The sequence below is a fragment of the Trachurus japonicus genome, chromosome 7 (genome assembly GCF_045865225.1).
Source record: "Trachurus japonicus isolate A0001 chromosome 7, Traja_1.0".
Classification (NCBI taxonomy): domain Eukaryota; kingdom Metazoa; phylum Chordata; class Actinopteri; order Carangiformes; family Carangidae; genus Trachurus; species Trachurus japonicus.
Genome location: NC_140913.1, coordinates 16,048,044 through 16,069,631, shown reverse-complemented (window position 1 = coordinate 16,069,631; position 21,588 = coordinate 16,048,044). Strand labels below are relative to the sequence as shown.

The 21,588-nt window shown below is 41.3% G+C and overlaps 2 protein-coding genes across 5 annotated transcripts in view; both read right to left on the bottom strand.

Moving 5' to 3' along the window:
* The window catches only part of acot7 (acyl-CoA thioesterase 7), a 49,779-nt gene extending 31,549 nt beyond the window's left edge, over nucleotides 1-18,230 (bottom strand). The window contains exons 1-7 of one of the 4 annotated variants that reach the window (XM_085781508.1): nucleotides 17,869-18,187; nucleotides 12,623-12,740; nucleotides 10,951-11,107; nucleotides 1,152-1,243; nucleotides 763-877; nucleotides 466-480; nucleotides 222-308 (exon numbers count right to left, since the gene is read on the bottom strand). In XM_085781508.1, coding sequence (XP_085637634.1) covers nucleotides 222-308; nucleotides 466-480; nucleotides 763-877; nucleotides 1,152-1,243; nucleotides 10,951-11,107; nucleotides 12,623-12,740; nucleotides 17,869-17,918 — 634 coding nt within the window. In that variant the 5' untranslated portion in view covers nucleotides 17,919-18,187. Of the gene's footprint in view, nucleotides 1-221; nucleotides 309-465; nucleotides 481-762; nucleotides 878-1,151; nucleotides 1,244-10,950; nucleotides 11,108-12,622; nucleotides 12,741-13,789; nucleotides 13,985-17,868 lie in introns of those variants that run through there. The other 3 variants (XM_085781504.1, XM_085781509.1, XM_085781505.1) reach the window with 3 other exon arrangements.
* Nucleotides 18,231-18,797: 567 nt separating this feature from the next.
* On the bottom strand, nucleotides 18,798-20,333 carry LOC146984449 (transcription factor HES-2-like). Its single transcript, XM_085781517.1, has 4 exons — nucleotides 20,070-20,333; nucleotides 19,869-19,964; nucleotides 19,672-19,759; nucleotides 18,798-19,569 (listed from the first exon to the last, which is right to left on the bottom strand). The coding sequence occupies exons 1-4, from the start codon at nucleotides 20,157-20,159 to the stop codon at nucleotides 19,232-19,234; spliced, it is 612 nt and encodes a 203-aa protein (XP_085637643.1). The 5' UTR covers nucleotides 20,160-20,333; the 3' UTR covers nucleotides 18,798-19,231.
* Nucleotides 20,334-21,588: the final 1,255 nt, after the last annotated feature.

Here is a 21,588-nt window from a genome sequence, read left to right as displayed (position 1 = left end):
CCGTTATATGGACATGCACTGCTACACCAAGACCCCCTGTAACTCAGAGAAGGGACGGAGGACTCTGAAACTTCTTCCAGCCCTTAGTCAACATGAGGGTGAGTAGATAATGAGCAAAATATCATTCTAGGGTGAACTATCCCTTTAACTGTCTACAACATGACTCCACTCTGCCTTCAACCTGGACACGAAGAAGATGAGGAAAATACAGTTGGACTCACCTCCATGAACGTAGTTATGAAGTGTGCAGTCAGAGGGACCCACCAGATGGATCAGGCTGGACTGGCTGAAACCAACAGTGTGCTGTTCTACAATGCAAACACACACAAACACACAAAAGATCTGTGAAAAACTTTTTTTTTTTCATAAAAAAACCTGCCAGTGTGTATTTTCCAAGCAAAGCCACAGACACACACTGCATGCTGTAACGGACTGACATGCAACCAGCTGAACAAGTTAGCATACCTTTTGCTGGATCATCTGTGGTTGAGCCAATGCCAATTAATTAGAAAAATTTGAAAATAACAGTGTTATTATTATGTGTATAACAATATTGTAATGGTTATTGTTAGGAGACACAAGTGACACAACAGGACAGGATATGCAGGTTAAACCATTATTACACTTTATATTTCTATGTAAGCATTTATCAAACTAGATTTCAGCTAATATGTTGCAATGTTTTTCAATTCACCATCCCCAGGTCTAGATTACGCTTCTGTCTTTGAGGTGAATGGGGGCCATCAGGGTTAGGGTTGTTACCTGGGTTGATTGGAGGTGACACCACCTCTTCAATCCTAGCTTTGGTCTCCTGTCTCTCTATCTTCTGAGCCTCATAGCGCTTCCTGCCCTCCTCCTCTTGCTCTTCACTGGCATACTACAGACAGAACATGGGAGAAACATGTTCACATACACATGGGTGTTTATAAAGAAGATAGACAAATCTTATCACGTTGACTTTCAAGACAAACAAGATGAGTAAAAATGAGCTTTTCAGCTTGTTAAATGTCACTATCTTTATCTCGACCAGATGTCCTCCCCTCCTTGACTCCTGGTCACGGTGTTTCTTATACATATGGAGGGAGGGCAGTCAGACAGAGAGAGTGAAGTTGACAAGTAAAATGCCAAACTTAAGGTCAGAATGGATGTACCTTGATGGGCGGCACCTCCATAATCTTGTCGACATTCTGGAGAGAGCAGGGGACGTACCACAGCGCTGCCTTGTTGGCCAGCTTCTTGGCACCTGCGGTCACGGAGAAAAGGTTGAATTCTTGTGCCGAGCAAAATGTCAGCGAGGAATTTTACAGCTTTCTTCTACCAAATAAATGGGTAAACGATTATTTTCGTGTCTGTAAACCAACTGAGTTTCGACAAGTCCGTTAAATAAAACAACACCAACAACAACGGAGCAAACCATTTTGAAATAGCTATTGTCAGTTTTGACAACACTTGCAGACACTTTTCATTAACACCCCAATAAAAGCCAATCCAATTTTTACAAATCCATTGGTGCTGCCCAAAGATTAGTCTTTCTTTTGCAAACAAAGGAGCAGAAAACAAATGGAGACAATATTCAAAGACAATCATTCATGTCTATTCAGAGCACACGCTCGCATTCACTAAACTCGTTCAGTCGGTTTGCACAGGGTTTAGCATAATCCCTAAATCCTGAACTTTCTGCATTCTTGTATTGTAAATATAAAATGGATGGTACACAGTGAGTAGCAACCCACTTATTAAATTTTCTTTGCAAACAGTTATGTTTTGACATTCATTGTTTTTCTGATCGTTGACATGTTATGATTAGAGGTGTTGTCTTTTGTGATGATTACAAAGGTCTTCATGAGCAATGTTTTCAAGATACGTGAAACTATAAGGAATATCTGACACGGCTTTCAGCATGACATCTTGCACTCTGTAAAAAACAAAAGAAATATTATTTTCATTAATAATATTAATAATAGCTATGCATAACTGATTGATTTGGTTTTTTTAATTACTTTTGTTCTGAACTTGCTTGAAACTAATCTTTTGGGCGAGTTGATCAATCACTACTCAATCCCTTTTAGGCGTGTTGGCTTTTGGATTTTTTTTTTCTCCTTTTCAAATTATTACATTTACTCAATTATTTCAACTGTTTAGATAACAGGTATGTAAAGTGTAAATATCTACAGTATGGACAATTCATGCTACTGTTTGTCTTTAGGGTGAATAGTCCTTCCAAAATTCTCAAAGTCAGTGCTCTCAGACTAACTTGTTGTGCATTTGATATCAATTCTTGTTAAGTGACATGCACTGCATCTGCAAATAGACACATCTGATGTCGCTGCAGGTTCCACATATACAGAAGATGAAACATTTTAGGGCGGTTGGGGGCTGCAGCGTCGTCTCTGCCGTCCTACAGAAAGTTATCAGAAGATCAGAAGAAAAACTTTGAAGAAATCACATCTCATAGCAATCAGGCGGAGAGGTTGTCATAGTGATATCTGCTCTATTCTGCCTACACTTTTTCACTTAATTCCCTAACAGAGAGAGAGAGAGAGAGAGAGAGAGAGAGAGAGAGAGAGAGAGAGAGAGAGAGGGCTATTTTGAGGTTGTGTTGTTATGGCACACAAGGGAGGCACACAGATTAACGACAGCACAGGGCCAGCAGGTTGAAATGAAATCTGTCTACAAGTGGTAAGGGTTTTACTTTATTCATCAGGCCGCTGTATAATCTGATGAAGTTAGTGGGATGGTTGGTCTAATTATCGTGAATTGACTTTGATGTTTTGAGATTAAAGTTGTGTTTTCTCAATTGAACAAAATGCGTTTTCTGTAGCTGTTATTTTATTCATACATTGTGGCAAATACATAAAAACTTGCACATGGTAATTATGCACTGCTTCAACATGGACGTTAAAATAGGATGCTTCATTTAAAAAAAAGAAATCTTCACCAAAATGGAGACTAGTGATCGACAGTTCATCAGCCTGAGACTTGGAAGGAGGAAATGTGAAGTTGAGAAAAGAGAGTGGGAGCGGAGACTTATGGCAAGCTGCTCTTAGGGAATAACATTTGCATTTTACACCCGAGTTAAAACCATGCAGGCACCCGGGTGGCGTTGCCATGCCGACCGCACTTCTCTCCTCCTCCTCCTCTTGTTGGCTCCCGCCCTTGCCAGCAACCAGGAAGTTGCCCACAGGAGAAAGGGAGGCATATTTACATATCCTTGACTCCACCAAGACTGAGTGACTCCGGTCTATTATTAGCTCCTGCTGGACCTTTTACATGAACTGTTTAGGATGGAGGGAATAAAAGGAGGAAGGAGGAACAGAGGGACACATAGTGGTGGGCTGAGCATTGGAATGAAGCAGGGAGCTATAAGAACCATTCCCAGTCCGACTGATAACCTTTTTGACCAGAACGTAACCAGGGAACCGGCTTTGAATTTGAAATCCCTCCGCATCAATAGCAGACAATGTCAGTGTTTGACTTTGTCCTCGCCTGAGCCCTGGCCACCTTCACACTATTTACACTTTGCAGTATCATGTAAAGAGTGAGGCAGCCTGCATTCCCAACATGCACTTTAATACTGTAATACAGATGTTGACCTCAGTTCAGTAAATCTTTGAAACAGCTACAGAGAAACTCCTGTTCATTGGATGTGTTGGTTTCTATGTGACCACAGTGATTGCAGTCACAAAGGAAGGGTCTCAGCAAGCAGGAGCGACAGCTGGCTTACTTAGTTAGCATGAATTAGTGAATAGGAAGATTTTGGCTACAACGACCATGAACACAAGCTCCACAAATCTGTTCACTCAAATTTCCACACTCTGGTACAACATTGGACAAATGGACTAACAGCACCATGACTCTGTGCACTGTGGCAGCTTTTGGATGAGAAAGGGCAAAATAAAATAGTGGTGTATTGGTATAGATAGAACATCAACGTAATGGATATGCAGCAGTGCATCGAATGCATGTGGGATAATCTGCATCCAGCAACACTCATTTTACAGGAGTATAATGTCTGCAAACAGAAAGCACTTTAGAGTAGCAGATATAAAACATAGGATATCAATGCTAAGCTGAGCAACTATGAAAAACACATATCCTATTTATCTGACTTTCAATCAATCTATCAACATTCACCCAGTTAAAGGGACAGAAACCCAGCGAATAAAAACATCACCACGACATAGGCAGAGAATGTGTTTTTTAAATGTGATAGGCAGCAAAATTCCCACACAATACGATCTGTCATCTTTTATTATAAATTAGAGCACTTGCGGGAGCTGATTTGACTATTCACATGGGTGTTCAAGTAGAAGAGACATCCTTCCAGCACTGCTCGTGCATCATCCACACATCAGTCCCATGGTATTCTAAGTTTAAGGCATCAATCATGACTTCATACGATTCAAAAAATTCCCTAAAAGCAAATTTTTTGAACAACCCCCAAACCCCAGTCTGCACTACTATAAGAGCTTTAATCGCTAATATTTTCAAGCGTTCCCTCCTCTTTTGCCTCAATCTCTTTCCATCCTCACCCTCATCCATTTCTTTAACCTCAAGCAGTTTCACTTGATTTATTGCTGCCTTTCACTTGCTCAACCCCCTCTGCTCTCCCCTTTGTCTCTCCCCCACTACCCTTTATTCTTCCTACGAGCAGAAAACTCCCCTTGTTTTCTCTTCTCCTTCCTGAACAGCGTGTTCCCAGCTCGGAGACACTGCAGCAAGATTCATTCTTAGTGCTTGATCCCCGTGATCAAAACCACAGATTTTCCATTGTGCTGAGCCAAGGCTCCATTAGTTTTAACTACATTACAGTCCCACTGTGGGATGTTACAGCCTGATAGGAATAGATGAACTCATGCCAGAAGTAGAGCTCTGGGACGCAGCTTTGTGACAGAAAAAACAAAAACTATTTCTCACCCTGAGTTCAAACATCATGCAACATTTTACTGGACGTGGACTGGAAGTGATCAAACTAAATTCATAATGAAGAGATCCAACTGACTGTAAGACGAAAACCTGCTCCACAGATGACACTTTGCAGTGACTCAAAGTAAACTGTTTTCTGTTGTACTCAAATGACCTTTAGTAATGTTGCATGTCCTGTTACGGACCTCAGATCAGCCCTTGGGAAGCTTTTTTCTGTGCTCCAAAAGTCAGACTTGCCTCAATCTTATTATTTTATTATTTATCTTATTATTTTGGGTTTAAATTTAGATTTCCTAGATTTCACATCATGAATATCCCATCTACTTTCTACTGTTTTTGGCTTGATGTCTGACAGGATGGATGAATAATTATAAGGTGCAGTATTTAGGCCAGGCCTAAAACAATACTTACTATATATTTTAATGGTTGCAAAAGTGTGTTTGTTTATTGCCATAGCACTCTTTCAGAACATGAGCCACTGGGATCATGGCAGGAACTGTCATGCTTATTTTAAGCCTCAACCCACAATGCATTGCTCTCTGCTCTGTCTATGGATGTGTGCGTGTGCATATTGAGGGGGCATGATCTATGTATGGTGTGTTTATGCAAATGTGTGCCTGAGTGTGCATGCAATACAAGATTTATTACCTCCGTGGGAATTGTGCTCATGTGTGTTTGTGACTGTGCACAAACTATTGTATTGCGTCTATTCATCCATTAATATTTAGTGTTTTTTTTTAATATCGGCAGATCCTTGTGTGTGTGTGTGTGTGTATGTGTACGCCTGAGCACACATAACTCTCTGAAGTGTATGCATCATGTTGGATCTATGCGTGTTCTTCTGTGAATGTGTGCAGTTCTACAGATATGTGTGTGTGTATTACCACGCATGTTTATACATACCACACATGGGTATGTATGTATAAATCTGTGTGCCAGTGTGCGTTGGTCTTTGTGTGATTGTGCATGTACGTGTAGTATATTAGTGCGCATGTGCTATCCCCCCCAGCGGGGACAATCATCACGGCTCGTGCCCACAGTAGGCAGCCTTCCCCTGGGGGGCCGTGACTGAGGCCTGCCTGACGAGATGCTGCCTGACTGACTGTGGAACCTGGATGCTTGCCCCCTCCCCCAACACACACACGCACACAAACACACACACACACACACACACACACACACACACACATGAAATAAACATGAATGCATAAATACAAAGATGCATGTTCGCAGAGTGTAATATACGTACTGTCACAGTAGAAGCATGCATGTATACATATACGCAACGTATACACACAAGCTGCAAATCATGCATGGCTGCACCCACACTCAGGCTCTAACGTATAGAAGCATGTATAGAAATATAAACACAAACTACATATGCATAGTCTACAACCCAAGAGTAGCCTACAATTCCTTCTTTCGTGTTCCTGTCTAAGCTGTCAATCAATCTTTTGTCTGGGCAACAATGTAGCCATGAACATGTAAAACGCTGCCAGTCCTGCCTCGGTATGAGACTTCTCTAGGAAAGAAGGGTAATGTGTGTATGTGTATGTGTGTATGTATGTGTGTGTGTGTGTGTGTGTGTGTGTGTGTGTGTGTGTGTGTGTGTGTGTGTGTGTGTGTGTGTGCATGTGTGTGGGTGTGAGAATGCGTAGGTGTGGGACTTTTTCTATACAGAATGTGTCAGCATATGCAGATCAAGGTCTGTGTGCGCGCAGGTTGTCCCTACACAACCGCGTGTGTGTCAGCGTGATGGGTACGTGCATGCGTGCGTCGTGTGGGAGCATGTGTGCAGGTACATCAGCTTGGCGTTTGTGTCTGACTGGGCCACAGTGTGTGAGGCCTGACGCTAAGCCGACATGACAGAAGCAAATAATGTCTGCTCCCGTTATCTTCTCTTCCCCCTCGGCCCCGCAGGAACCTTTTAAAGGGCCAAACGCTGAAGAAAACACACACATATTCCCATCCACACACATGCATGTAGCCTATACAGTACAGATGCACACACCCACTGTGCATAAAACATAAACACAGTCACCCATATGCAAAAATTACGCATCTAAAGGCGCAAGGTAAAAACATGGATTAAACTTTTTAAAACTGTCATTCTGTAAAAAAAAAAAAAGAAAAGATAAAAGAAACGAGTCGTTTGTGCAGTGCCTTGTTATGACCTTGAGTTACAATTTGTTGCTAGGCGACACCTAGTGATCGTAGTAGTAATTATAATGGGCAAAAAGGAGGAAAAATCTGGATTAGTAGAAGGTTAAGCTGGATGGATAAATATGACAGAGGAGAGTGTTCAATTCCCATGTGAAACCAGCAGTTTATGTTTTGATTTTTTCCAAAAGCATTCGACAAAGTTGACCACATTGTTATTATTGTATCCATGACAACAATCACCTAATGTTGAGGAAGTAGGCTACTTTTCCTGAAACTTATCAAATACTTTTTGTGCCTCAGCCTAACCAAGGCATTGTCATAGTAAAGATTGGTACCAGGGTAACTATGGCAACCAAAATCCAGTATGCATGCTGCTGCAGATGACATTATTTAAGATACTTTAATGAGTCGTATCAGTTGGAAATAGGTCAGAGGAGTTGCTGTTTACATCACATATCTCTCAATTATGTTCATACAAATGAGCCTCTGTATAAATTCATGTCTAAAACTCCAACATATCAACATCTTGTCACACTGAATAAAACTGTATTTTTTTTAATTTTTATTATTCATATATCTTTCTCCAGGACCACTCACTCCCTTAATGTTGATACAGCCTTTATATGCAATATGAAAACATTAACTGACCTGCTGACGACTCAAAACAGTGCTGGCATCCTAATTAATTTTCTTACAATGTTGTTTGATTTCATTAGACTGAAACTTGCTATCAAATATTAATCAGGGTGAATTTGTATGTTGGTGATAAAGTGAGCAAATCCCAGGTCCAGAGAGCTCAATAGCAAAGTTTAGCATCCCAGAGGATCTCACCTCCATGCCCTCTCAACACGAGCTTGAGCTACACTCATCTATATTACACCCACACTGGCTTCACTCTGAACCTACAAAGTTTACCCTTTTTATCTTATACATGCACAGCTGTGCACTTCCAAACTAGAAGTTATTTTTAAAATATATACAGAAACTATGTGCATGTCATTTTCTGACCCTAAAACCAAGCTGCAAAAAAAAACAAGAAAAGAAAACTGTAGTTCTTTGAATGGCCACTAGGGTCTGGCTCTGACAGTCAAAACATTTACTGTACATGGAGGGTGTACTGGTTGGAGTGACAGCCAGCGTACACTGAACACTCAGTGCCAAATGACTTCCTCTTGACTAATTTTTCTATCAGCCGGGAGTTTGGTGGCGTCAGACACGGCCAACATGATGATGACGGATCAGCCCACTCTGAGCTTCATAACTGCTCTTTAGCCATGTATGGGTGACGTCAGGGCTACATCCATCTTTATATGTCTATGACTGAAACATATAAATGAATTGTGGAGTTGAAAAATGTATTCACTAAATAACCTTAATCTGTCTTTAATTAATTAGAATTTTAAATTTGCAGATTGCATGAAACAAATATGACATCAGACACTGTTTTTGGCCAATATCACAAAGAAGAATAAGGGCTAAATCCTGTATTTATTTAAAATTCATATTAAAATCTATATTAAATTTGTTATGACTGTACTGAATCGCAAATCATGTAGTCAATCAAACCAAACAGTGCTGTGAATTTACTGTCAATCAGCTCTCTTCTTGACTGGGGTCCTTCCTGACAGGCATGTACTGTAGCAGGGTGTCCATGGCGATGCCTGTATGTAAGCTGCTCTCCACCTGTCATCTCATATCTCTGCCTCCGCCTCCGTCAACCTGCTTCCAGCCCAGCAACCAGCCAACCAACCAGTACAAGCCTGTTGCTAGGGCAACGGCTGTCTAGGGGATACTTCTTTTGTTTCTCACACCTCATCTCACCCTTTATCCTTCTTTCTTCCCTACTGTCACTCTTTCTTCCTCTTTCCTTTTCCCCCTGCTCTCTTTTTGCCCACTGATATATCTGCCTGCCTCTCTCCTCCCATTTGTGTTTCTTTCTCTTTCTCTGTCACTCTCTTCAAACGGTAGACTGACAATGCTTTAATGACACGCTGTCTTCTAATTATGAACTCATTAAATAAAAACCAACATGTAATCCAATGAGATTTGCTGTTTTACATATCATCATATATGCACCAGCACTTCCTGTTGTATATTGTATATGTGGCTTTACATGTTGATCATTATGTGTATATCATCTTTCCTATTTTGACATGCATTCAAGCTGATGCAGTACGGTGAGCACATGACATTTGGTTGCTTCAGACAGTCTGTACATCGCTGTTATCACTGGCATTTAAAGGTTCAGTGATAACACTAGGTCAGTCCGATGTGATCCCTTCCTGCGTCTTACTCACGAGACTCTGGGCTGTGTACGTCTCAGTCTCCATACGTATCTGTGTGCATGCTTTTTATGTGCACAAAGCAGACGTTGAATGTGTGCAGATCTTAACAGACATTAAGATCACAGACATCAGTTATGAATAATCTAAAAGTGGAAACCAACATGGCTCTGAGTTCTTGTTCCCCTGCCTCAGCTCCTGCAGCAGTGCTGCATTACTTGTTGTGTGCTGCCCTCTACTGATCAAAAAGCAGAATATCACAGTGAGGTCATCATTTTTCTCCCAACGTGAACAACGTGTGCTTAGTGGAAACAACAAACACAAAGAGATGACAAGACTAGCTAAAAAAAAAAAAAAGGCGAAAGATCTACTATATAAATTACCAGTGACATGGACTGACAATTATATTCCACTGTAGCGTAAATTACACATGGGCAAATTATTAATGATTTCAATTTTTTGATGGAATAACTTCTGCTGCCAAAGTGATTCTGATATTTCATTTCCCACCTACTGTCTGCACTCCAGTCAAGCAGGTTATTATTATTATTATTATTATTATTATTCTGATGTATATTTTTGGGGCTTTTTGCCTTTAAAGGGATAGTTCAACATTTTGGCAAATTGGCCCATTGCCATAATCCCTATAGTTTTAGGAGTAGGTTTGTTATCTTTAATTGTCGGTGCAAGCTATTTTTAGAATGGCGGAGCAGAGCTGCGAGCTGCTCAGAGCTACGCTACGGAGGCTAATGGGATTTCTTGGTTTCCCTCATTAAACTCATCACACAATCCAACTTGTCCACGAGAGTGTTTTGGAGTCGTTGGATTGTGTTGGATTAAAGGTAACGAACCTACTCCTAAAACTATAGGGATTATGGCAATGGGCCAATTTGCCAAAATGTTGAACTATCCCTTTAATTGATAGTTTAGTTGAGAGAGACAGGAAATGGGGAGGCATGACTTGAGCAAAGGGAATGACATGCAGCAAAGGGCCACCCGAGTCGGGATTTGATCTAGAGCCGGCTGCAGCGAGGACTCCATATGGGACTACATCTGCATATGGGGCGCCTGCTCTACCCACTGAGCTAAACGGCGCCCCAGTCAAGCAGGTTTATATAAAAGCGTATGTAAATGATGGTTGAATTCCATTTAGCTACTTCAGTTTCATTTTCTTGCAGGGTCACTGTCACACTGGTATCGTTGACATGACAGATGTGATTAGTGACACCTGTGCTTCTCAAAATGTTTGTAGATGCTGTGAATCCACTGAAATCTGTCTGATTTCAGCTGTGTGAGTATTCACCAGGACAATACAGTGTTTATCAGAATATAAACCCTCAATTAGCAGTGTGTGTGTGTGTGTGTGTGTGTGTGCCTGCCTAACTTCCTGTTTGCATGTTATGAATATCTTCTATCTCCTCTGCAGGGGTGAAAATGAGGCTAAAGGTGAACGCAGGTGGACAAACAACAGAAGCATTGGACTGCATTTTTGGGCATGCAGCGTTATGAAATAGTTCAAGCAACGACTAAATGTGGTAAGTTCCTGTTCTGAATGTCTAAAATGTGAAAAATGTGTCACCTGTGAGGATGTTCTCAGCCATGACTTTGACCTGCACCTCCAGCGAGTGCTTGGAGGTGTAAGTGATCTCAGCGGTGACGTGAGCGACCTCGCCGATGAACACGGGGGTCAGGAACTCTGTCTTCTCCACTCGCACCAAAGCTGCCAAACAGCGGTCCTGGATAAGAGAAACATCAAGCCTAAAAGTTATACAAATATTATACACACATTCACAACATTAAAGGAAATGTTGCTGTTGTTTTTAAATGAGAATGCACCAAAAAATCTTTGAAAATTTGAAAGCCAAAAATCTCAGCACCTGGCAATAAGATCACAGATTCACTGGTACTAATTTACTATGCAACTCTAATGGGCTCACTTAGTTCTGTACAATCACAAATCAAACAAAAAATATAAACTAATTTTACTCCTCCTTGTCTGGTCCACTTAAATTAATGTTCCTCAACTGTAGGATGTTTTTTATCCATTACCAAGCTGCTTTTAACTCATTATTAGAATAAGTCATTAGAGCCAGGTGTAGAAACATGATCTTGTTTATTATCCTTTGACCTTAACGTCTCCAGTGGCACCATGGTGGCTGTGTGTCCAGATAAGTTGTTCACGTGAGTTTTATCATGATGTCTTCAAAAGATAAGTGTGCGGTGCACTTACAAAATATGCAAAGGGGCAGATGAAACTCAGTGTGTAGTAACACAAAGTGAGGAAACACAATACTGTTGGTTGTCACTGGCTTTCCCTTCTGCAATTTGACATTTGACCCAGGTGTGAGGTGTAAACGTGAAAAACAACACTTTTCCTTTTTGTGCTTCGTAGTGAATTGTCCTGATCATTCTATATGTGTCTTATTTAATTTCATAAGTGAAAGACAATGTTGTAAAAAAAAAAATATATATATATGGGCAAGAAATGTCTAAAATAGACCAATCTGATTTGACTGTGTGCAACCAGTATTTTCATTCTATAGTTCCTGTGTCTTATGAGGCGGATGTGTGCTGTAGTACGAGCAAAAAGATTATCAATGTGTTTGTCTGATTGACTTATCTGCACAATGTATGATCAGAATGTCTGGCAGGTGAGATGACAATCCAACAAAAGTTGGTTAAAGTTCACCAGGTGAGAGGGCAAACTGAGATGGTGAAAAAGAAAATGAATGTGGGACATGTCCTGTATATAAACATAATCAATGCAGCAACGCCCTTTGAAATGTGAGATTAAAAATCTGTTTAAAATAAACAATCTGAACTGTGTAACTGTGTCATGGTATTCACATTGAAGACGGACTGAATGAATCAGTTTCTTTAAACTGCACAATCTCTTTAATGCTCTCTAAATCTTCAACTCCTTTGAGCAAATAACCCATCACATGCTGGAGACAGAAACAATACCATGAAAGAAACATGTGTTAATGAAATAGGTAATCATATTAATTGAGCAGTTCACATTTATTGTGCTACACAGACAATTTCTACACTGCACAACAGGTTCATGTTGCATCTGAGATATACCCTGACACTAGTCTGAGTGGTGGAGGCAGACAACCACTGGGCTGCAATTTTAGTTCTTTAGATAATGATTGTATAATTCACTTTTTTTTGGACCTAAAACAACATAACTATCAACGGTACAATGAAATATCTAAGTGTTAGCTCTGAAGCTTGCTGTAGACTCTCACCCCATTCTGTGTGTTGCAGTGTCTCGTGCCCACGATGCATCCAGCTTCCTCAATCATCTTGAGGACGATGCCGCCGTGGATGTTGCCAACAATGTTGGCGTCATCTGGCCGCATGATCCTACAGCAAAGAGAAACTCAATTAGCATTAGGAGTCGTTAGCATCTTGTGCTATCACGGTTTCTGATTCTGCTCCATATGATGGAGGCTAGAAAAAGTTGAAACATGATGATTTCAAGAGTCAAAGAAAGGTCATGTCTTCTAACTCTTCTCATCTGGTCTCATCTGTCATCTGGTACTTGAGGCTCATTAAAAAATAAATAAATAAATAAAATTTGCACATGGTGGTGTGTTTACAGTTGAAGTCACTGAGCACTTACTAACAGTTACTGTGTTATAACCACCCAACATATCTAGTTTACTACACTAGTGATATATTTAGCTGAACTAGGCTGTTTAGTTGAAGCATTCTTTAACGTAGGGAAGGTTATCGTCTAATATCAAAAATAACCCCCCAGAAAAATGTTTTAGAGATGTTTGTTGACAAAAGCTCTAAACTAAACTACATATCTAGAAAAACATGTGCTGAGTTAAAAACATTTCTATCAGATATAGTGCAATTGGTGTGGACAAATGATGTGCTCAACTTTGGTAACATTGTATATTTCAGAGGAATTTTTAACAAAGTTGAAAGCATCCACATACTAGCCATGTTGACATAAATCATTATCTCAGCTGTTTCCAGTGCGTGGGTTAAACCAGTCTTACCACATCTTATCTAATCTTTTTTCATACTCACACACACACACAAAACACACAAGTATGCACCCCAGAATAATCATCACCAGACTAATCTTGGGAATCAAATAGTGAAGAATAACAACAGCTGTGATTTAGATTCTTTGTTTATACAAATTAAGTCAAGTCTTCCAATTTAAACACTATGAGTCAGAGTTGCATCCTGGGAAACTTGGCAATTGCAACACTAAATAACAGCTGAGCTCACAAACAGTAGCACTGAAAGACAAACATGTTAACCCTTGACTCCAGTGAACAACTCCTTTGCATGACAATGCAAATGCACTGTAACAAATCATACATAACGCCTGTTGTCACAAGTGTTGCTGTACTTTCATAAAATGTTGTGTGTGTGTGTGAGAGATGAACAACCTGCTGAGCTGATATATGGAGTTCTTCGCATCACTGCTAACTTGCTGATTTGGACTTGATGGATGTTTCTGCAGGGCAGCTGCTGTCTTGTCCACTTCATCCTTGCTGCTGGTCCGAGGCCTAAAGCAACGCATGTTTACACTCCAGCTGACTCTCTGTCTGGCACTCACTAACCTACTATCCTCCTGAATGATCTCCACATTCACAACCTCTGACTATTTGGGAGCAGGCGTTCCTACGGTGAGTGATGTCATACAGGGTTTAGTGTTGACCCCGCCTTAGATGTCATGACTGGTCAAACTGGATCTCAGCACAACCACTGATACATAGCCACTTATACTGTATCTTATGACCATATTGCACCAAAGGTGTCACAGGTCCTACTGGCACATACAGTAGACAGGCAAAAAAGCATGGCCACACCTCAAGCAACTGATACTGGTTTTAAAGAGGAGTGAAAGAACCAAAATGTGGCAACAGTGTTTCCAAACTACAACATAGTCTGAAAATCCATTAAAATCCTGATCACAAATACCTACCAAAAGCATGATGATGTACTGGATGGATCACTAATATAGTTTACAGTGTAATGCAACAGCCAACAGGCTTCATGACATCACCCAAAGGTTTCTGAAGAGCGGTTTTGAAGCTCGGAGAGAGCTCTTCCCCTGTTGCTGACTTTGTCAACACACCTGACGCTGACGAAATCCTGGCCAATCAGAAAATGGGCAACAAGTAGGAACACGTGAAGCACAGACTTCAGAGGAAAGAAGGCTGTGGCAAATAAAACACTTAGGCTACTTGCCAATCATTCAAAGTGATACCCATATAGAAATCTAAGCCAAATCTAATCAAGTGACTTGGGACATGGGAGTCTATGGGGCCTTGTGGTCATTTGAAGTAGTGCAGTTTTTAATACGTCCATGTTGGCCTAATTTTTCAGCCTCAAGGTTGATATTTGAAATTATCAGACTTATGTTAATGTAGAAATTATTTCATATGCATATGAATATTGTACAACCTAAAATCTAAAATATACAGGGCCTGGTCTCCAGCTGCTTCTACTGAATATTAGTTTTTAAAGGTGTTCAGAAAAGAAAATTGAATTTGAGCCCACTGTGGGTCTTGACATTAGTGTAATAACTCATCTATCAGACGATGTAGGCCAAACTTTGTGAAAAATTCTATTTTTGAGTAAATCCGGGATGAAAGTGGGTTTTTTTTTTCACATTGGATAATGCAGGCACACGAATTATACGTCACGTTGCTCACAATTCATCAGCCACTGATACTGGATCTGTCATCCGTCAATCAAACGTCTGAGACACACACACACACACACACCGAGCTTGGTCTCACCCCAAACATTGAATATCCCGCCCGCTCGATAACGACCAATCAAATTCGTTTTCCTTACTCGGGTAAACTCGTGCGGCAACTCGTGGAAACTCACGTTTAGCTAGTAAGTTGACAACATCTGGAACAACTGACAGAGAAGGTGCATGACTCCCTTGAAGAAAATTGTCACCCATTACCAAAATCATCTTACTGAAACAAACAAAACCCCAAAGTTTTACCTGTGCGGCTGTGCCAAGGAAAAATATTGGTGAAAACTTCGAAGTAGCTTCAGAAAAGCAGGCATTAGTGTCATTTCTTTCCCAAGGCCCAACAGTGAGAGTTAAGCAAAGACCACAACTGACTGGGCTTCAGGAAACCTCACAAACTGGGGTTGAACTGCACTTTAGCCAAGACAAGCTTACATCACCAGGTGAGGAAGGCATTTGTCAAACACTCACATACAACTGTAAACACAACCTTAAAATACTCACTTCACCCACACATGCATTAGTGTTTGAACAATTCCTCTTACTTCCAGGGAAAAACTGAATTACTGAGTAATCTTGTTTTCATTTTAGACATTTGGATGATGAGCCAACCCAAAGCAACTTGTAATCAATGGCAGAGCAAACTATCCATATATTAAGTTGCAATGTTTGCGCACACACACACACCATTTGATCTGTATCAGTATAAACTCTGTACGGGATCTAGAGCTGATGTCTCCATCTGCTGGCATCACTCTACAGGGTCACAACAACAAGGAACCTCAGCTGACTGTACAAACTGCTGTGGCTGTCCTACTCATTTGTCAGTAAACGGCTCTAAAGCTTCTCTTCAGGCCAGAATCTACTGCTCAGTATTTCATTACACCTATTCAAAACGTAATTACAGTTTATGGCACATGAAGTCACATTCTGACTCACACTGACAAACTCAGATATCCAAATATTTATGAACAAACGTATCTGGTCTTGTCTTCTACATAAAAAAAAACATTTCCTAAACTGTTTCCTGTCACACTGTGGCCACACAAATATTTTATTGTTCATTTTACCACCATCCCCACCCCTGTCAGCCATTGTTTGACTGGTTTGAAATGAACATCAATGAAATTAGTCATATTTTACCTCTAAACCGTTTCCTGTCACACTGTGGCCAAACAAATATTTTATTGTTCATTTTACTTGGGTTGAACTGTCTTAACTGTATTGTTTGGTTATAATTCTGCTTTAAAAGTAAAGAAGACCTTGACATGTTTTGTAATGGTGTGATTTTACCAAGTGGCCATATCACTGTACTCTGTATGTCACTGCTTAACTATACAGATTCTCACATTGGTTGGCTTTGTTACATTCTTGGCCTGGTTCCCTCTATCTGTGTATGTATACAAACTATAATATGGCCTTTGATCTAGCTATGCTCTACAGATGCTGTTCTGACGAGTGAGAACAGAAATGTGTAAAAAGGTTTTACTACCATCCCCACCCTGTCAGCCATTGTTTAACTAGCTGTACCAGCTTGGTGGTTTAAAATGAACATCAATGAAATTACTCATATTTTACCTAAGAACCTGCTCTTTCCTCTTATACAAGTAGCCAAATTCAAACTTCAACGGTATCAGTACTAATCAAAAATTTAGACTTAGTCCAAAATATTAGTTTCAGACCTAAAAATATGTTCTTTGGCTGTAAAACCTAAACACACTTCTTCACGCAGCCATGCAAATTCACATGCACGATCAGGGAGGGAGTGGGTACACATTATGGTGAAAGGGATGCTGTTACAACCATCCCTTTGTTACAACCATCCCCAGTCGCCCTACTATGTTTTCACTGCTGTGTGAGGCTTGTATTTGTCTGTTAGGTCAGATCACTCTCTGTCTCTCATGAGTGGAATCTACTTTGAAGATCTCTGCTAAAGTGTTCACACCTGTGTGACAATTAGTCACATAACTGTAACTCTCTATGTCATGATATGTCCAGTTTTATCCTGTCCAGTTGCTTTGGGGATAGTTTAATTCAATTTCAAACATAGCCTATGATTTAGCTGTTAGGCCTCCGCCTACAGGCGATCACAGGTACTGTACAATCTGCCCTGCGTGCTACAGGGAAATGAAGCCTGTTCATTGCAAAGGTATTTTAATGGGTAACATCCAACTGAACCACAGAGAACTGCCTTTTTATCCTCTGTCGGTCCTGGTTATTCCACATGGGACAATAAATAATGGATCAACTGGGCGAGACGCGATTTCACCACACAGTCTAGACAACCCGGATACAGGAGACGAATTAGCCTATCTGAAGGTTGCAGATTGAAATAAAACTTTTATTGACGTGTCGGTGAATCTATGGCGACCTTAATGTGTCCTTGGTAGTTGATAGCACGTCCTGCCGGTGCTATCGGCGTTGAGGTCATCACATACGACATGCGACATACTAGATGATCAGCACTTCTGCCGGAAGCCCGCTGAATAAAAACGTGTAAATGCGCCTTTTCATTTTCCATCACCGATTCCAGGATTTCACCCCAGAGACCGGTGTCTGCACACGGTGACGCGTTGTGCATTATAACGGGACATGAGGCGGATTACACGGGGGATCATCCCCGTGGGGGGACGCTCGCTCACGCGGCGAGACACCGGTAGTTCCGCGCGGTTCTCGTCATTAAGTCGATGGGGCAGCAGCACTTTATTAGCGGCTGAAGCCGGCTCGCTCGCACATGTGCTTTTAACGTCCTACCTGCATAACTGGAGAGAGGATGCTGCCTCGCGCGCCTCTGGCACCGACATGGTGACGATGATGAGGAAGAGGATGATAAGCTCTCGTGGTGCAGCGAGATTCCTGTGCGATGGAGAGAAGGGGAAATCGGACTCCTCCGGTGTCCGTCGGCCGCTACAGACACGGTCTCAAAGAGAAATGACTCATCTGCGCGGAGCCTCAGCTCAGTAGAAACGTTAGAGCTCTGTTTTGACTTGTGGCGAGAGAAAAAAAAAAGTACTCTCAAAGTTTCCTCTTCCCTTTAGTGAGCGATGCCTTGGAGTGAATTAAACGGGAAAGGATATGATTGTGTACTATGTAAAACCGTGTAATTGCCTGCAACTGCCGGAGGAGGGCAGCAAAGACTGCAGCAGATCAGACTTCAGTGCTGCATAATTATGCAGATAGGGGCCTTTGGACACAGCATCCATCCAGTCGCAACGACTTTTTCCAATGTCCTGTTAGAATCTGCTCGACAGATGTGTCTCCCCTGCCTTTGTTCGCTAATCATAGCGGTGTCCCCGCGACAGGAAACATTAGCTCGTCGCGACACAAAGAGTTTAAATCATTGCCTGCTGTAGTCGTTAAGTTTTCATGCGTCTATTGTTGGAAGGAGGCAGCCTCACAGAGCGTCTCCCCAACTGCATCCCCCTAATGTGTATCTTTGTGTGTGGCGCGCTTTGCTGGGACTTATTTTCCTGTCCATGTTATTTTAATACAAATGACATATCTTTTGTGTGGCCCTCTTGTTGTTGCCATCTGTGCGCTAAAGATGTACCATTACGCATGAGTGTGGACCTATATTCTTATAATCAAGCATAAACAAACACACAACACGAGATATAACACTACATCGTAGTTTTATTTGTTTATATAGCATATATACAGTACATGCTTTCAATAGCATAAAACACATCCCAACAGAGATACTTAGTTTGACACATTATGTGTCTACAAAATCATCTGCACAGACTCAGGATGCTGACGTCTATGGTGCAAATTTAAACATACAATGACCCCTGGGGTCTTACAGGGCTGTTTCAACAGCCCTTAATAACTTAGTCCGCGAGGAGGACTAATTATTTACCGGATACATACATGCAGATTTAAAAAAAAATACGACTGTCTAAACTTGTCAACTCATAACAGGACAACAGACTCGTGCGCAAAACGTAAGTATATAATACTCAACAGTACGATTTAACGATGAATTCTGGCTTTTCATCAACGGAAACGCGGCATTAACTCACTGTGTATATTTACAAGTGATGTTATCTCAACATGTTGCCTAGATGGAGGCTTTTCACAGGCTTTTTGAAGACTCGGTGACTTTAACTTGTGAAATCTACCAAGGTCTCCACATGGCTGCGCTAACAGACTGCGGGCCTGCCTGTGCGGGACTGGAAACCACTGCGCCGCTGCTGTTGCGGGACTGGCTCTCCTGTCTGGAGCTGAAGCTGGATTTGATGCTCATGAGTTTATGCTGGATCTGAGGAAAAGTCTTGAAGCTCTGGGTGCAGCAGTTGAGGCAGGTTGGGGTAGCGGTGACGGTGGCGGACATGGACTGCTGAACGAAGTCGTTCACCCGCTGACACGCGTCCTGGTCCAGGCTGGTTTTGGGAAGCAGAGCGGAGACGCGCTGCAGGCAGGCTTTGTAGCCTTCTCTGTAACTGTCTGTGGAATCTGAAAATACAATGGAAATATTAGTTTTATGTTCACAAATAATGTGTCCACTGTTTATAAAATCGTCAGCAAACGCATTAAAGAGACAGAACAATAACTCACCTTTGTTGTTAACGGGTGGAATGTCGCTGAGAAACCTCACGGTCATTTCGAGGATGTCGGCTTTTTCAAGTTTGGAGTATCGAGTGTTCTAGAGAAAATAATAATGAAATGTTAAAAAAAAATAATGGCCTAAAGGTTTCATTGATATTGAACATGGTTTTTTCTCTGGATATATAGGAATCATTATAATAACTTACATCTCTGCCAGTGAGGGGAAGGATGAGGTTTTTCAAGACGTTCAAGCTGTCGTTGATACGTGCGCGCCTTCTCTTTTCCATCAGAGGTTTCATAGACTGAAAAGAAACAAATTACATTAAGTAAATATTTCAACACATTGAAAGAAATACATTTGAGAAATGGTTTAAGATTATGAAGGGAAGTCAAGTGCCTTCGCTTACCTTTCTGAGTTCAAGCGCCTGTTTTCGTTTGGCCACAGTCAGCCTTGGAGGAAAAGACGGGAGAGCTTCACAGGTCATGTTAGGAGACATTTTCAGCGTTGAATTTGTGCCAGGGATGTGTCCGAAAGAGAAATCGGTGAAGATGTGTCTCTAAAGGCCGAGAGGAGCGGTATTTATCCAGGTCCGTGGCGTCGGTCTTCGTGCGTCACGGGTACGCCCCCAAGCCGACACAAAACGATTCGAATTGGCCACGTATTCGATGAAAACAACACAAACGCATCACATTTAGCATGATAACCATCTGTCTTCTACTCGATCCAAGCGTAACAACTGCAGTGCTTGTCTGCGTTATGATCCATAAACTAAATCAGACTAAATCTGTCTCAAGCAGCTGAAGAAATGTGTGCGTAAAGACGCTTTAGGTTTGGATGCACCGAATGCCCAGTGCTCCAATGTAGGCTATATAAAGTTAAAATAAAATTAACAATTAATTTCACTGTTATTTTATATCTTGCTCTATTGTGTTATGTCATTTATAGGCTATATAATAGTAAGTAAATGCATTTATTTGTGCGTAATTACGCATGCAACAATGCTTGGAAACAAAGCATAGTCTTCATTTATTTGAGTAGCTGCACATGAAACACAACAGACTGCATTAAAAATATATATACTTTGTCTCTAACAACAAATTCGAGGAGAGAGGAGAGGATTTGTTTGCTGTTTTCCTTTGGTGTACGACTCCAATGCTCAGGTTTTTATGTGTAATTTTGATAACATATCATTTGGGTAATGGTGAATACTACATATAAAAAATATACAGAAAGATACTTGTATAATATACTTCTATATGTATATACACATATTATGCTCTTTGAACAACAGAGTGCAATACACACATCGCTGGCATAGGGGTCAGGCTTGCGTGTATGGAACAGTGTAGACACAGACAGACTCTTACTCCAATCACATACCCAAGCCACGCTACTTTCAAATAACATCTGCTCTTAGATTTTGACAACAATAGTTTTGCATATGACCTTTTTTTTTTTTTTTTTTGGAGTTCCTGCCTGGGGGAGTGTCTACCTGTAGGGTGTATCCCCCCGCCGCCAACGCTTCATGCAGGGCGGCGGGGGCTGAGAAACAGCGAGGGGAGCGTGCTGCTCACAATAGCCACCGCACAGTGTACAGTCAGCCTAGTTGTACATTTATGATGCATTGCATTTCAGTAGGCTAAATATTTAAACTTTTCTATCTTTTGGATTTGAACTTGATTTTGTCATCAACCAGCTATCGTCTCAGGCGAGGCACGACTCAAACCTGAATTACAGATATAAGAATTTGCAGAATATCAAACCTAACAAAAAAAACTGGAGCAATGACAAGCCATCAGATGCCACTGCACTCAGGGGAACCACGCGCGCAGCACGCGCCATGGGGACCAGATGGCTGTCTGTTACTGAGCCTTGAACCCCACCCCCCTCAATGACCCCACCCCAAACTGCCCCACCACACCAGC

Coding starts and splice junctions, on each gene's coding strand:
- LOC146984449 (XM_085781517.1), bottom strand. CDS start 20,159: ATGTCTCCTAACATGACCTGTGAAGCTCTCCCGTCTTTTCCTCCAAGG. Junction 19,965..20,069: donor AGGCGCTTGAACTCAGAAAG/GTAAGCGAAGGC, acceptor GTTTCTTTTCAG/TCTATGAAACCTCTGATGGA. Junction 19,570..19,671: donor TCCACCCGTTAACAACAAAG/GTGAGTTATTGT, acceptor TTGTATTTTCAG/ATTCCACAGACAGTTACAGA.